At 42.3% G+C, this 17,707-nt stretch overlaps 2 protein-coding genes across 8 annotated transcripts in view; one reads left to right on the forward strand and one right to left on the reverse strand.

Annotated features, from left to right (window-relative positions):
- Positions 1–3,634, forward strand: part of cv-c (RhoGTPase activating protein) — a 436,691-nt gene extending 433,057 nt beyond the window's left edge. For all 7 annotated transcript variants that reach the window (XM_089566644.1, XM_089566648.1, XM_089566645.1 and 4 more), the window contains one exon: positions 115–3,634. In XM_089566644.1, the coding sequence (XP_089422770.1) occupies positions 115–229 (115 nt within the window). In that variant the 3' untranslated portion in view covers positions 230–3,634. The remainder of the gene's footprint in view (positions 1–114) is intronic.
- Positions 3,357–17,161, reverse strand: Las (lipoyl synthase, mitochondrial). The gene is made up of 11 exons (XM_089566653.1): positions 16,973–17,161; positions 16,582–16,748; positions 16,298–16,391; positions 15,109–15,189; positions 14,862–15,018; positions 13,461–13,518; positions 13,216–13,344; positions 12,942–13,087; positions 12,365–12,435; positions 8,270–8,381; positions 3,357–3,792 (listed from the first exon to the last, which is right to left on the reverse strand). The coding sequence occupies exons 1-11, from the start codon at positions 17,021–17,023 to the stop codon at positions 3,728–3,730; spliced, it is 1,131 nt and encodes a 376-aa protein (XP_089422779.1). The 5' UTR covers positions 17,024–17,161; the 3' UTR covers positions 3,357–3,727.
- Positions 17,162–17,707: the final 546 nt, after the last annotated feature.

Below are 17,707 nucleotides of genomic sequence, written 5' to 3' on the forward strand. Positions count from 1 at the left end.
TAGACCAACACTGGCAAATGTTGCAAATATGTTTTACCTAACTGTTTGCAAATTGCACTTGCAGCAGCAATGGCCAAAACAGCTCAAGAGCCTGTCTGATTTTTCTCCTTGCAGGGGTCGAACCCCGGACTGGTACAACAAGGTGTATGGTCACCTGTGCGCCCTGCTGCTGGTCCGGCTTCGTGATTCCTTTGTTCAACGTGCAGAAGGGCCCGAGACGAAGGTCTGACATCCAGTCAGGCTGCAGAACCATCTCTGTCACTGTACATATCCCTGAAACAGGCCTGTGGCCACCGCTGTGAGAGCCAGCAGGCAGACGTGTCTGCATGCACAATCCACAGCCAGCGCAAGAGTTGAGCACCAGCCATCTCTCTCAGGGTGCAGCTCAGTTACCTATCAAGGCACACAGCCAGGCTCGTACCTTATGTGTCACACTCAGTCCCGTAGCCCTTGAGAGTTGATCCCCAGCAGTGTGAGCGCCAATTGACTGAAGCAGCAAAAGTGATTGTGTTCAATCAGTAGACTGGTCTCACTGCGCAGTTTCACAACTTGTGTGCTGCCCGTGATGCCTGTAGTCCTTGGTAGTTTCTCTGCTACTCCTGAGCTTGAAGCAACCTCGAAACAAGTGTACAATGTCGCCACATTGTGGCCCAGAGCAGAGGGCCTGACAGTGTTTTTTCTAGCACACTCAATGGGCAACATTTAGGAAGAAAGTGAGTTAGTAAATGAATGCTTTCGATGTTATGCACAGCACTTCAGCCAATAGATGAGAGATAAAGACACCAAACATAATTCTGTTTGTTGGACTTTCAAGTGTTATCAGAAAGTATTCATTCTTCCAAATAAACTTACCTCAGTCAGGAAACTTAATTGCACCATAGGAATCTGCATCTGGAAGCACAGTTGATGCGTTATACTGTGTTTCCTCTTCTAAGCATAGTTGCCATGCAGCAACTGTTAAAAACAGCTGCCAGTCTCCTCCGTGGAAATGCGGGCATGTGAAAGCTATGCATGCATTGCTGCTTAGACATGCTTGAATTGGGACATCAGTCCAGTGGTTTACAATACTGCAGAGAAACTGTATGTGCTACCTCAGAGACAGTCCTCAAGCTTTGAGGAATTGCTCATTCATTTGAACACATCAGTGCTGTAGTTAAGGTAGCAAAAAGTCACCAGACTAACCACAGTTGCACAACAGCTGTATTGTTAATCGTGATGAATGTGCTGCCTGTGTTTGCTTTGGGTCTTTTCATTGAGACACCTTGCCCATCTCGGTAGTCTGATTTACTTGTAGTGTTTGACATGGTATAAGCAGCTGCAGCATGCTTTTGCTTTCTTTGCTTACTAGTGTTGTGGCTCTGTTGGTTCTCGCAAATGAATGGGCACAACCACTTCTGCTGCTTCAGCCAGCCTGTGCATACCAGGATACAGGTCCTCAGCAAAGGTTTAAGCATGACGCAACACGTACTGTACAATTTCTTGAGGGCAGCACAACAAGACAGTTTGACAAAAATGATGCAGCCTGCATTGCACGGAAGAACTAAGACAGAAGAGAATATGGAATCCTGTGTTTATGCTTTCCCAATCCTTTCTGTCACCTGCCATTGTGGCTTAGTGGCTAGCTTGGCTGCTGAGCCCAGTCTCGCAGTTGAATTCTGGCTGCAGCAGCAGAGTTTAGATGGAGGTGAAATGCAAAAGTGCTGTGCGATGTCAGTGCACGTTACAGATCCCAGGTGGTTGAAACCAATCCGTAGCCCTCCACTACGTCGTCTCTCATTGCCAGCATGAAGCTTTGGCACATTAAACACCATATATCAAACCATACTTTCTGTCAGATTTCTTCCGTTCAGTGCACTAGGCAAATCAGCCAAGATTAAATATATGCGCTGAACAACTCCACTTGTTCTGATGTAAGATTCTTGAAAACTGTTTCCGCTGGAAGCAACCTTGCTCTCATTCAAGCAGGGAACTAGTCTGGTTGTTCGACAGTAGTTAAAATCATTGTCACCATACCAGTGCGTCTTGGTGCTGTTGATTCGTTTCATGATGACATGGCTTTTTTTTTTTCCTGGTAAAACTGAGCTGCACTCTCAGAGGAGTGGACGGCCGGGAGGTTGGTGAGGACGTGGCAGTGGTGGCTGGCTTGTACATAAGTACAATCGTTTAAAATGAGAGATGTGTCATTGGGTTGCCTGACAGTTACTGTTTGTTATAGACTGTTATCATGTGCATTTGAAAGTTTATTGCGAGTGTTTCCGTTGCTTGAATGCTGAGGCAGTGTGGCAGGAAGCATTGTTACATTCTTTTATTCCTTTTGCATATGGGTGTTTTTATCCATTTGCACGGCAGGAGTTGACACACTTCTCGTGAAATAAAATTGGCACATGCCTAGGGTGGCTTATTTTTAGCCCAAAATGTTAAATGGCAAAGAGACACCTTGAGATGTGTAATGCTGCTAGCCACGGCCTGTTCTTGTTATTTTTTTATCCAAGTTGTTTAGATATAGTTATTGTAACGAAAGATGCCCTGTGCTATGTTGCAGTTTCAATGGGCATCTCGTGCATGTTTTCGCTCTGCTCAAGACATTGCTTGATTTGACCAATGTTCGCATCAACATTTGACTCGTTGCCTATCTTGGGTAATTTACATGAATGTAAACACATCGCTACACATGAGCTTATCCAAACAAGTGATACTTGTACCCAGCTCAGAGGTAATGATTTTGCCTAAAAACCGACCAAGGAATGACTACATTAGAACATATCTCTGCTCTCAGCATCATGCTTGAGGAGATATAGCATATCTGGTAGCCTTGAATGAACTCTTAGCAAGATCAGAAAAGACATTTCTGTGGTATTATCACAAGTCACCACTTGCGGTTAGCAAATTCTTACTGCTGGCCCAGTCTTGTTAAGCTCTGCAAAAATTTCCTACACTAACTCACAAATAGTTTAGCAAACTACAGAAATCATGCATATTATTCTTTTACTTTTGTCTGTGTTATTGTGTATAAGCACTCTATCAGGGCATCCAACACAGTTTCTTTTAACATCTTGTTTTTATGTACAGGGACCAGGTTTTTATTAGCTTCCTAGTCATGCATCAGTCTGGCCGCAAACTTGTGCATTTTGTGTAAAGCTGTTGTAAGGAAACGATGAACAGCAGTCTACCACTTACCTAGTCAGGTGTGAATGAGTGTATAGCTATTGTATGCATAATATTTTTAACTTATTTCAGCTGTTGTATTGTTCTAAAATGCAGGCTTTAAAGTACCTTAACCCAAAATGCATTGCTGTTGGAGCTTTGCTTGCCCACAGTGCGAAAATACACAGGAAATGTTCAAAGAATAACTCAGAAACTGTGAAATGTTATTTAATGGTTGACTACAAATATCAAAAAAGACATTTAGGTGGCACGATGTTGTGTATTCATTAAATATGTAAATTTCTTGTTGTACCATTGTGCAGAGTGTACATATTCAGCATGTTGTGTTGAAAAGAATGCACAAGGTTCATTCTGTAGAGAGAAGGATGAGTGGCAGATGCTATATATGTAAATAGCAAAATAATTCAGTGGTTACTTTTGAGAAATAAAGAGAATATATATATATATCTATATATATCTGTACATTGAATCTTTTGCCCCGTGTGTTATTGAACTTGCTTGCTTGTGCTTTCCTGTCTTCCAGTTTTTGTGGAGCTGAGAAGCTTTACTTGTATGGCACGAATCACTGCGATGGTGCTTCCACTTCCTGCCTCTTTTTCTTCAAGTAGTTTGCCACGAAAAATTCACCTGCACAAAAAAGAATGTTATTTGGCCACTATCCTTACATTCTCAATGTATTACAAAGCCATCGGGCAACGCAGCTTTGCTCTTACCGAATCACAGCGGCAACAATAAAAATGCCAGTTCGTTCCATTAAAGAGAATAATGTCAGAATTACATGGAAACAGGGCTAATTCAGTGCCAAATGAAGCTATGCACCATGTCTAGCATCATTGCTGAATGCCTAATATAGCTTCGAGAGCAGCATTGAAAGCAGTCAAGCTTTGTTACAATGAACATGGATATTACGAATTATTGGCTACATCAAACTGTTCCTAAATATTTTCAACGAACACATGCATTTCCTGCTTTATATATCGACCCCAGTTTGCCACAAACAGATATATCGAACTGCCGTGCGCCAATCTGTGGCCAGTTAGATGGCCGGCGACAGGCTTTGCCTTACTACACGGGGCGGAGCACTTAGCCAATGACGACACAGAAGATAAAGTGGCTAGAAACGCTGGTAGCCAGGCAGTCGGCACCCGTTCGCACCTTGCACTCGACGGTTGTGCCTCGACTTGCTTGGCTATTGTAGCTTTCCAGCAGCCGGAGCAGAGGTGGTGAAAACAGCGATACCTTTCGTCCTGCCATCCAAATTTTTAAGTGGCACTGCTTTAATGCGAGGAAGCCACCTTAGCTTTCGTTTGATCTGCCGCTGCACTACTGTGCGGCGAAGCCAACTTAACTAGCGCTTGCTGCTAGGTTTCTTTTGGCCTCCAGAATCGCTGCAAGTGGTTTCGAAACTGTACTAAAACTACAGAAAAGGTCTCTGCCAGTTGCCACTCTCACTGACTAAATTTAGCTTCTCTATCGCAAATTTTCTGGCGACATTTTATAATACGAATTTCGGCTATATCGAACTATTTTACTATTTTTTAATGATTCGTCATAACGAGGTTTCACTACGCCTGTTCTACAGGTAGCGACTTGCTAATTAGCTACTGCAGTTTTCAAACACTCAGTAGCTGCATTTGCGAATTTCGTATTCCCCTTCCTCACCAACTGCAAATTTTGCAGCTGCAATTTTTATATTTGTGAACCTCATTTTACTGTGCTAACTGCATGGCCTTTACACGCTTGGGCACGTGCGTCGGCCATCTTGGTGCAACACCAGAGCCCCATCTCAGCAGTCACCGCATGAAATGACAAAGAGGAAAAAAAGTGTCCTACACTACTGTGGACATGCGTGCAGCTTCTTCTACTGATTACCGCAGCTCGATGGAGCAGAAACTGTAAAAGATAGCATTCCACGCCCAAGTGTGCAGTTGAAATATGGTTGCTGAGAATGCACAGCAACCAAACATACTGTTACGGTGAGGCCACTATCAATATGAAGGGTACGACATTCTTTGACATATATACCAGAAAAAAAGTTTTCTGTTTTCTGATTGGGATGTGAACACATGCCAGCTTTGCTGACGCCTACGACGACGCACCAAATGGGTATTTGTATGCATAGACTGAGCCCATTCGCTTCATCAACAGTAGTCCTGCAACTGGTGGGGGCTGTTGGATGACTTGAGAACCACCGAGTGTGTTCAGAATCTGGAATGCTACGCTGCTTTTATGCCTGAGAAGAAAGCTCCTGACTGCTCAACTACAACAACACTATGTAAGACTGCCAAGTGTAACGCTAAGGCTAAAGTACAAAAGCCAACGAACACCGCCCAAAACAACTCGTTGCGAGCAATTCAAAAATTGTGGCTGGCAGCATTTGCGTCCCAGAAAGTGCAATAAACCCCATTTGAACCGCAGGTGTGCAAAACATCTCACGCAGCTGTCCTCATATCACTTAAAGAGGGTTGCCAATTTTAACGCGATGGTGTTAAAGGCCCCGCTACCCAGAAAATCCAGCGTTGGCGTTGTGAGCATTGTGAGCGGAAAACCACCAGCATGAATGACTGGCAGATGGTGCCCACAGAGCAACCTAGGAGGCAGGCGGGCCACTTAGGTCATGTGACTATGCGCCACCATCACAGCCTGCCCACAGGATAGTGAGCAAACTACCCATCGTGGCAGGTGGAAGTCAAGTCAATTGGTTGCTCGGGAAGAGCAACCTGGGCCACACACAAGGCCCAACGCTGAGAGCACCTGCCAACGCGCAGTAGTGGTGCATTGGTTAACTGCTGCACCACTACACCAGGAGGGGTATGAGGACTTCCAGAGACCTATGAATGTAAAGTAGAAAATGACCTTCTGCATATACGGGAATGAACCCACTACGCTCTCGTGTCATACCCTTACAGCAGAGCTTAAAAGTTCCCTCCAATTTTTTGTTTGAAAATTTGCTTCCGGTTCAAGACAAGGTTTTAAGTTTTCACAAAATGTAAAATCAAAACCCACCACAAAACATTTAGCAAAAGTTGCTAATGATTAAACTACTTTGCAGGCAGCTAGTTGATGAAAAGAAAACTACAAGCCGGAATATGCAGGCAACACCTATTCATGACGTCGCCTCAGTGATTTAACTAGAAAGTCACAGGAACACAGAAAAACTGTGTGTGTGTGTGTGGTGATGTCGTCACCTCTCTTGCTGCATACATAACATTGCAAGAACTATTTGAAACAGCAAGCGAATTCACTCTGTATGAAATGAGCTTAGCTCTGAGGCTCAGCTCTTTTTAGCATCTAGTTTCAACCACCCCCCCACCATCTTATTTTTTTTTCTAGCTCAGCTATGATGGCCACGGGGATGGAAAGGATAAGTTTCAATGTGAAGCTCACTTCAGTATTAGTAAACTGGATCATCAAAACCCCAAGATCACCATCTCTGAACATTTCTTGTTAAATTAAACATTTACTACCTCCATGTGACATGCTTTTACTGTAGATGCTTTGGTGATTGAAGAATGTAACACAAAATTCTGCCTTTGTGATTTTAAAGTCGCATTAAAATGCAGCAGTATGCGGCCTTCTACACACTAGCTGCCTTGTACCAATGAATGATGATGAATAGCCTGTTCACTTTTTTGACTGACCAATTTGGCTTCCCGCAACCCCTACATAGGCATTGAAACCTGCATCAATTGTGAAAAGCAGCAATAAGTTTTAAAAGGACGTTTTATAGAACAGACATCCTATAGAAATGATCCTAGGAATACCATAGAACAGACATGATTTACAAGAGCCTTGGCTTGTAACGAGAACACTGTTAGAAATTAGATGGCATTTTCATGCTTGGCATTGCATATTGATAAGTTCTGTGCATCAAATGTTCCCAGCAGAGTTATGCAACACTCGCTGTTTGTGCACAGAAAACAGTTCTGATGAGGACAGTGCTGGCATGCTAGGCATTTTACTCTCTTGTGCAGATCAGCTTTTCATTGTTTGCTTCAACTAACCTCAATCTAATTGCATTATAAAGCAACACTAACGTGACTATTTTGCCACAGCTGTATATTATCCAGAGAAATTGCAGCAAGTGCAAGTTGCACCAGAGTACCGTATATTGCCGCGCATAAGTCGTCATTTTTTTTTTAAATGTCCTTCCAAAGTTAGGGGGTCGACTTATAATCTGAGTTGACGTATATGCGGAGTCTTAAAGTCGGCCTATATGCGGCGTCAAAAGTAATTTCGGCCAAGTCGCGGATAATATCATGCCCCATGCGCTCGTAATTCCATAATAGTTGTTAGACATGGTGCGAAAGTGGATCTGCTTAAAAAAACTTGAATTTAATTCAGATATGCACCAAAGGTTTGTTTTAATATGATAGCAACTTGTGATCGGCAAACGAGCGGCAGCAGTGGCTCATAAGATGATGATTGCGACTGTGTCCTCACAAGCGACGAGTCAGAGATGTCTCATGAACAAATAAATGTTTCTTTGGTCAAATGTTTTAGGGGAATCCCCCAAGGTGGAGTAGATTTGTAATAAGGGAGTAATTACTCATTGGCATCCACCTGAGCGCAGCCATACGGCTACAAAGGAAAGCTATACAGCTTTCTCAGAAACTTCGTAGTTAAAGAAAAATTCGTCCTGGTCCGGGGTTCGAACCCGGGACCACCGCTACACCGGAGCAGTCGCTCTACCAATTGAGCTAACCGGGACGGCAAGCTTATGGTAGGGCGAGAGCGAATTGATCAATAACTCGAAGTGGGAACAGAGTTGGTCAACTTTGTCAACTTTGAACAGAGTTGTAGCCGTATGGCTGCGCTCGGGTGGATGCCAATGAGTAATTACTCCCTTATTATAAATGTTTCTTTATGACTCGGCCTTCTGAAAAACATTTTGGGCGAGCTAGGACCGCAGGGTGTGGCAGCGTCGACCTAAATTCGGAATCTAACTTTTTTTTGCCCAAAGAGGGCCGCGAGTTGAGGGGTCGACTTATAACCGGAGTCGGCTAATAATCATCAATATACAGTAGCAGGTAAGTTTACTGAAGGGTGAATTGTTGATAGTAAGTACAGTAATGTAAGAAAAAACATGCCTCTGCGTACTCACCAGCCTTGTAAGATGAGCGAACTAGAGGCCCACTGGCTGTGTAAAGAAACCCAAGTTTATTTCCGTAGTCTTCCCAGTGCATGAATTTTTCAGGTGTTACATACTCAACGACCTGCGATTGAGACCAATAGTAAAACACTGATTGCGTGCAAGAGATATAGGTGACAAATTTAATACCGAAAAAAAACCTGGTTCGGGCATGCAAGATCGGTTCGAACTGCCCAAAGTTTGAATCCCAAGTTACATCACATTTGTGAGCATTAAATACATTTCACAATGTCTGTACTGAAGCTTTAAAGCTGGCCCTCTACAAAATGTCTCGCAATACCAAACACTGTATGTCTGCCAAGTTTTACAACGATTTCATCGTAAAATGCTTGAAATTTAGGTCTGGTTCATAACTACCATAAAAACACCCATACTATTCCAATTTTCCTTTGCGCAAAGACGAGCTGATTTTGAAAATACAAATGCAACCTGATGGTAGCCAATCGTAGTGCAATTTTTCATGCTGGCAACAGGAAGTCTTGTCTAGAAGGTGGCAGACCTACCAGCTGAAATGATTAAGCTAAAATGAATAGATTGGTCTGCAGTCAGCAGACCTTAATCTTTGTGTTACTTGTGTGATCAGCTCTGCATGAGCTTTGCATGATTGCATGATCAGCTTTCGTAAGAAATGTAGGACAATGCAACACTCAAGCACAACAAAGCTAAGTAGGAAAGTCCTCAGAAAATAAATATGGTCTCACTCAATTCTGTTCCTGTTTCTCGAAAAAGCACGGTGGAATTCGAGCAGCAACTGCTAGTAAATTGTAACAAGTCGGGAAGTGCCACATACATTCATTCAGCAAGGATATTCTCTTGAAGACAAAGACAAAGGCATCCTCATGATGGTCCCACCTTTCACTTCTAATGCATGTTTTGATCCTCTGTGTTCAACAAGGACTGTTTAAGTCAAGAAAAGTAACATTATGATTAATAAATATACTTTTTAAATTATCAGTGATTTGTAGTACTTTATGGATTGAACCATTATAGAAGCAGGAAAAGGAAGAACAAGAAGACTAACTGAGGGATTGCACTCTATACATGGTCTGTTCTGAAAGTAGTAGGACTGATTTTTTTAAACAAAATTTATTCAAGAGAATAGTACAAACGATTACAATTTTTCAAGGTAGACCCCTTCCGCACCTACACGCTGCTGCCAATGAGTTTTACCGTTTTCGTACGCCTCCAGGAACGCCTGGACCGGAATGCTGTTTAGCTCCTTCGTCACGGCCTGTTGAACCACCTCTACCGATCCGTGATGTTCCCCCTTGAGCGTCGATTTTATTCTCGGGAATAGAAAAAGGTATGGCGGGGCCAAGCCGAGGCTGTAGGGGGGCTGAGGCAGCGTTGCCGCCTTGTGCTGGGCAAAAAATCGGGGTCCTCATTCACATGATGAAGAAGATCCTACCGGTTGGCTTTTTCCTCCTCTGACAACACTCCCGGCACCAACTTCGCGCACGATTTCCTCATGGATAAGTTTTCTGTCACGATCTCAAAAATATGGGTTTGAGGAAAGCTCAAGTCATCAGCAATCATTCTGATACCCATTCTACGATCACTGTTAAGTAAATGTTGCACTCGCTACACATTTTCGTTGGGTCTTGCTGGTCGAAGGGCATCTGGAGCGGTCGTCTTCCTCCACTCTTTCCTTACCTTCTCGGAAAAGCTTGTGCCACTCAAAAAACACCTGATCTACCCGTGGAAGCGTCACTGTAGGCCTCCTTAATCATGTCGTGAGTCTCTTTTCCCGTTTTACCAAGATTTACTAAAAATTTGATCGCGTATCGCTGATCCAGTAAACGCTCGATTATTCAGCGTGACGAGACGCTTCGACAGGGGTTCACAGTACAAGCGACCTCCTCTCTTCAACGGCCGAGAGCCGACTGCCGATTTTCCCCAGCATTCCCAATATCCCCCTTCAACGAACCTGCACGCGCAGTCCACCTCTCGTCCGCCCGTTCGCCCAGGAAAAAACCAGTCCTACTACTTTCAGAACAGACCCTGTATATAGTGCCACCAGTAACATGAAAGATGTGGTTTGTCAGGATGCATTGTGCTGAGAGGGTGAGCTGTAAAGCCTAAACACTGATCAGCATCCTCCTTTGCTCAAGCCATTGGCATTGTCATAACATCTGCTCTTCTTTTTCTCCAGCTCCGTGAATGTCGTATCTAGTCCTCCAGAGTCTTTCTACACACCTGCACTCTTTCAATGCTGCTTTTTTTTTTTTGTTCCCCTGTAGTTGTCCATAGATGTAGCAAAGGCATGCTTGAAGCACACCCAGTTTAAATGGAACGTGGCTGTCAGCTCAGATCCCATTATTTGACCAGAAAAAAAACCTCGGCTAGTGCTTTTAGCATAACTAGTAGTATCTTAAACCATCAGTTCACTACCCTCCACACTAGGAATTATCCCATGTTTGGCACTTAAAATCTAGAACAATCGGCTTCCTTTTTTATTATTTATTATTTTATTTATTTACAAACACTGCAGGCCCTTCTTGGGCCCATGCAGGAGTGGATACAAAGGAGACAATACAGGGGAACAAGTTAGGTACATATATAATACAAAATAAGAATTCATCATCATAGCGGCATCGTGGTGGTAATGATGCCAATTCAGGGAAACGAAAATAGCGGGTTCAGTACGGAAACAAATATAGTTACAAAAAATACGAAATGAAAGTCAGCATCATAGCTTTATCACGATGGCATTACTGATGAATCAATGCTATTGACATGCTCTATGAATGATTCAACTGAGTTGCAGTTCACAGCTGTCGAGGGTAGTTTGTTCCAACTAGATATAGCCTCTGGAAACAAAGAATATTTATGAGCATTAATATGGCTTATGGGTTGATGAAGTGCTTTCTCATGGTTAGTTCTCGAAGAGCGACGAAATGGTTCCTGGAGGTATGTTTCTCTTGATATGTTCAAACCACCATGATAAAGTAAGAACAGAAATTTTAGTCTTGATGTTGTTCTACGCTGTGCCAAGCTGTGAAGATCTGCTTTGTGAAGTAGGTTAGATACGCTGGAATGTCTGGAAAAGCTTGAGTATACAAAGCGCACTGCTAAGTTCTGAATGCGTTCTAGTTTGCCTATCAAATATTGCTGATGTGGACTCCAGATAATGTCAGCATATTCTAAGGTTGGTCTTACGAGCGTTTTATATGTATTAAGTTTTACATTAGGAGGAGCGTTGTGTAATCTTCTTCTGAGGAAATACAGCTTTCCTTAGACCTTATGACATATGTTTTTAATGTGTTGTTCCCAGCTTAGATTGCTTGATAGTGTCACTCCTAGGTATTTTATATAATTAGTTTTCTCAATTGGGACATTGGCTATAATGTATGAAAAATCTAGTGGCTTTTTCTTGTTGCTAAAAATTATGCTTTTTGTTTTAGTGGCATTGAGTCTCATTCCCCACCTGGTGCACCAAGTCTGAATAGCCGATAGAGATTCATTTAGTTTAATTTGATCTTCTATAGAATCTATTACCTTATATACTACGCAGTCATCCGCGAAGAGTCGAATTTGTACCCCAGAGTGAATGTATGAATTGATATCATTGATATAAATTAAGAACAATAAGGGGGCGAGGACTGAACCTTGTGGTACTCCTGAGTAGACATCCAAGTTATCAGACTCAGAATTTTTCAGTTTTACACACTGTTTGCGGTTTTTCAAAAAGCAGTCAATCCATGTAATGATGTTGTTTTCGATACCAATAGCCCGCAGTTTCGTAAGTAAGTCTTGGTGAGGAACTAAGTCAAATGCCTTAGAAAGGTCTAAAAAAATGGCGTCTAACTGGCCTCGTGCATTAAGGGCTTTCTTTCTAAGAAAGCATAATATCCATTGGGAACTTCCAAATATGGTCTAGTTAATAAAGATTTCATTTATCTTTGGTCAAATTATTAGTGGTTAGCTCCATTTCTTCATTGGCATGCCCTTAAAATGATGAAAAGATCGAAGGCTCCAGTTGTGTGATTGGTACTCTTACTAAAGAATGCTGTATATGTAGAAATTAACATAAATGAGATTACAAACCTTTAGATGCCTTTTTGTAGGCTGCATGTATTGGCCTAGTGTGAAGCAGTCAATGCCAGCATCACGAACCGCTGTGAAAGAAAAATGGTTTCCAAAAAACTGATACACAAGACACACAGGCACATATCTACTCTTTTCTAACAAGCTTTAGCTCACTAGAGAATCATACACAAGAACTTCTCAGCGGTGCCTTAATCCAGTAAGACCTCCCGCAGCTCCTCAGCTGTTTTAAATATGACTTGTGCTTCCAAAGTCATACCATTCCAAAACATCAGTCTGGTGCTCCCAACTTTCATTGCTTTATCCAAAACTTTTCATACATAACATGGGCTGCAACGAATTGTTGCATTTGTATTTCAGTGACGTTGGAAGCTTTTATATCAGGAGTGAACGATTAGCAGAGTCTATGAATGGCATGCCTTTTGTCTTGAATAAAACAGAAACGAATTTTGTTCACACGCTAAGCACCCTCAACAGAGCGAGTTATCACGACTGCAACAACTCACTCTGCACTTCGGCGATTGCCAAAGGTCACAATAAGGGTTAAATTTCCCAATAAAGTTACACTGGAACCAACCTTCCATTGTCTTTGCCACCTGGTCATCAGTTTCTCCGAAGCCAAGCATGAGTGAGGTCTTTGTTAGAACATTGGGGTTCATCTCCTTTGCATGCTGCAAGACTTTGAGTGATTGATCAAAGTTTGCCCTCCTATCTCTGACATACCTGTAATAACAAGCAAGACATACATACCTAGTGAATGTACTAGAGTGCGAGAACTTTAAATTGGCCTTATATTGTGCAGAAAGGCAAAACAAAAAGACGATCAGCTTCACAAGCAACAGCCCGCTTACATTTGCAGGTCAGGAACAGTTTCAATGTTGTGTGCATACACATCAAGCCCAGAGCAAGCCACCTCAGCTACAGATTTGAGGTCACCAGCGAAGTCACCGGTCAAGCATTCGACGAGAATCGAGGACTTCCTGAAAAACAGCCGACCATTGCAATGACACTAATGCAGGGAGATGCCAGTCTTTGTCAACTACAAAGTGCACCCAGTTTAAAGCCAGCAGTGAAAGATGACAGGGAGAGGACTCACTTCTGTTTAATTTTGCGAACAGTCTCTGCGAAGTGGCCAGAACCACCATCCGGCAGATCTGAAAGTCGATAGCAATCTGCTGTACTTTTTATCCGCAGTGAATGGCAGCTGTAAAGGAAGCAATCGCCAACAGCTCTCGCACCTGCATGCCACTAAAATTTGCATTTCATTGTGCACAAATGATTGCATTATTTATAATGATATGCATGAATGCTTACATACATGAAAACATAAAGAAGATGAAAACCTGACAATCATCTGCTTTATCAAAGGGAACCGATCATGTAATGAACAATCATTAATAGGCATCACCAAACAACTCAAATAAAAAAAATTCCATAAAAAACGATTTAATTAAAAATGACTAATAATATGTAGCATTCAGCATTACTCGGTGATGAATTCTGGACAAAGCCACAGTGATGATTTGTTCACATTTTGTTGATATTCACCATTGGTGATAATACTAAGCATGGCATGAGGGCGACATCACAGGCTCACTGTCGGAGTGAACAGAGCATTTAACACACCTTGTAAACAAATGTTAAAGAAGATGCGTCCTCATGACAGCAAAACGCAACATGTGTGCTAAGATTTCTTATCATGTTGAGGCAGGTACGCACATAATTGTGCAATATTGTTTTGTTGTTTGTAAGATGGCTCAAATAAGACCAGTCACTTGAGACAACATTTTGGACCACAGGAGGTTGAAATTCATCCATAACTTGTCACTACAGTCTTGCAACTTCAAGGCATATATAATTACCATATCTGAACCCATGCAGCGTTCGGTGCAAATAAATGTCTTAAATCTAGAAAACAAAGCATCATTTTAAATAGATACAGTTTCCTTATGGCCATATTCACTATAAATGTAGCCTCAAAATTACAAGTTGTCTGGGAGATCATTTTAAATGAGTAATACAAACAGGGGTTCCTTATTTTCATTTGCCACTACAGCTATATGACGCTGTAGATTCCAAACCATTATTACGGTATCCACAAAAAGCGATGATGAAGCTGATGATTTGCTTTAAATGGTAAAAGGGCAGTTTTGCCAAAGAGCGCAATGGCTAACATGTTTAATCTGCACGAGGTGGGATTAAAGATTCATTTTCTCAAGCATTTCACCCGATGTATTCGGTCGTTTGAGGAATAAAATTATAAGTAAAATTAAAGCATTTTGCCTCAGAGGAGCCAAGCACCCGGCCCCAAGGAGAGCATGTACTCAATGAAAAATCGGTGGATGCTTGATGGCACTGGAGATCGAACCCCCACCTCCCACGCATAAGGTAGATGCTCAAAATGCCTATGCCACTGCTGAGCTTTCCCCATAACAAAGCAAGCAGCGATATGGTGTGCACATGACACATGGCTTGAAAATTAAACACATTAGCCTACCATCTCTGTCTACTGATGTTATAACCACATAGTCGAGGCCCCACTCAGCAATTGCTTCTGCTGTGTTCTCCGGCTCGTCGGGATCTGGCAAGGGAGGGTGACGGGCGGTTTTCACAGAACAGAACCTGCAGGCTCTTGTACAGGTGTCACCCAGGACCTGGAATATTTGAGTGTTTTTGTTCAACTGCATTAGTATGCTTAAGTAGAACAGGTGTAGGCTTTTGCATCGCTGTGGAAACAATCAAACCATGATTGTTGCTGTGGCAACATGATCAGGGCCTCCATTCCAGCAAGTTCCAATGTTCGGGCAACGTGCTTCTTCACACACCTGCGACAACAGAAGGGTAGGAGTTAATACAATTTATACTGTGTACATGGAAAGAGCTTTGAACATAAGGAATAAAAAAATAACAGTTTATCACTTCAGCTAACCATCTTCAAAAGAACAGACATGATTTTATTTTAACTACTTCAAAGAAGCAGGAGTTTTGCACAGTGCACAGGTTATCATAGCCAAAGAATTTTACAGCTTCCTGGACTGAAATTGTGTACAAGAAGGTCCACACTGCATTTTTTTACTGATGCACCAAAGTCACAGGGCTAATATCATCATCACACTCCATCTCGCTGCTGCTGAATCCATCATCCCCAACAAGTTGCTCCTGTACTGTACTACCATACTCTTTGCCATGTCGACAACAACTTCTTCCAAAATGATACAATTCGCAGTATTTGCATTGCATCTTTGACAGCCTTGATAGCTGCTTCTCCTTCTTATGCCGAGCATGCCCATTTCTTGATCTTAACACCTCTGGAAAGCGGGTTACAATGTAAAAATTTATGAGTCTTTAACTGGTCACTCACATCGTTGTTTTCAATTTTTGCTACCATTTTCATTGTGCAATATGCCCAAATATGCTTAGCTGATTCCACCAATATTTTGGAGCACTTTCAGGAACTGAGGTGCTCATTGCACAATCAATGATCCAATGTGAAATCTCTGGGGATGCAGACTCAAATCACACTCAAAGGCATAAATTTCTTTTGCTTAACCCATCGAGTCCAAGGATGGACAACTGCTAAAGCAAGGTTTTGGCAATATTAGTAGAAAAAGCCTGATGAGAAAGGAGTTTGATAGAGTACATAGTTCACAGAGCTCATCAAAAATTTTCATGCAGTAAAGCAAATGCTCTGACCTAATTGCATGATCATTGTCAATGTGTGAAGGTTCACTGCAGCAGTTATCGCGATACCATAAACAGGTTCACCAAGGTTTAGAAGAACGCGATTTATCTCACAGTGCTACAAACTATACAGCCTTGTCTTGCTGGCACTATACTGAAGCGGATCAGAACGAACAGCTAGCAGAAAATCAAATATGCCAACTCAGCAGCGACTAAGAGATTGGATAACAGTGTATTGGGTTCAATACTTACTGTGTGCAGTTTCTTGCCTCTCAACGTTCCTTTCAGGCGAGAGAAGTGGCTTCCTTTAGGAATATCTACCTTCAGCCACGGAGGTAGCTTCAGCCTATTTAGTAAGTGGCCAACGGAAGAAACGAAACGAAAAAGTATGAATCAGAGATACAAAATCCACCAAATCAAATGTAGCAGGATTTGATCAATACAGTAGGATCACTGATTGGGCAATGATCAGTAGACATAACAAAGGGACCTGTTACGCGAACAAACATTGCTAACATAAGAACAAAAATGCTAACCTTTCAGTTTCACCTGGAGCTCTCTTCAGTTTTCCTTTGTAGTCTTTGAAAGTACTTCCCCTAGGAATGGCACCAGCAATAAAGTCTGCAAGCCCGGGTCCGTTTGCAATATCATCTTTTCGCTCGCTGGTAAGGCTGCTCTTGTAACATGACGCCGTGGTAACGCACTGCGTTGGATCAAGACGGTTTGCCGTTTGAACAACGTCGCCACAGCCCGAAAGCAATAACGTGTGTTGCACAGCAATCTGCTATAAACTTCGCACAGCAATCTGCTATAAACAGGGGTTCAAAGCACCGTACACATTTAAAGAGAGAAAGCGCTGAACTATCTTATCGCTAAAAACCTCATCGGTCACCTTGGTCAGTGCTTGAACAAAGTGGAAGCACTTACCGATCGAAGAGATCTAGATGCTACTGTAGCTCGACTGCAATACTTTAACATGTTTTAGCCAGCTTGCACTCTGGAAATAGTAAACTGTTAACAAATTTAACGCCCTGCGGTCTACGACTGCTAGCCACTGCTAACAGCCTCCAGAACTGCCGAAACTTTCTAAACAAGTGGACGCGGCCATTTGCAACTGGTGTCCAGACTGCGCAGTTGCTCAAGTCCTAACAATAGCGAAATTAAATTTTATTCTAACTGTTGCTAAAAGTGATCGGTAAATAACTATCGCTACTTTATAAAATATGCGTCATGGTATGTACCTACAAAAATAAATATATAATTGCAGTATGTTTGCGTTTACTACGTTTAAAAGAGACAAAAAATGTTTCCCATACGACCCTTCTGCTTTTTATCTCGAGCAGTTTTAGACACGAAGAGACAAAACACTTATGATAACTTTTTGTAACTACTACTCAATAACGTAAGTGTTATTTTCATCCATGACGTCGAGCCAGTTAGATTGATGACGTCATTTCATTCATTATCCTGATTCACAGCACAAACGTACAGAACAAACGTTGGCTGAAGCAGCCCCTCAGCTCGCAAGTAAACCCACTGGAAGGCGCAAGTTGTCTTCGCAAGCTGCTTGCTAGCGTTACTAAATTAATCGTAAAGCTGCTGACTAGGCGAAAAAAGAAAGCATGAACTTGCGGAATTTGACCAAGTAAAGGGAGACCTCGC

The sequence above is a fragment of the Amblyomma mixtum genome, chromosome 1, assembly GCF_055824585.1.
Source record: "Amblyomma mixtum isolate Tamu chromosome 1, ASM5582458v1, whole genome shotgun sequence".
Classification (NCBI taxonomy): Eukaryota; Metazoa; Arthropoda; class Arachnida; order Ixodida; family Ixodidae; genus Amblyomma; species Amblyomma mixtum.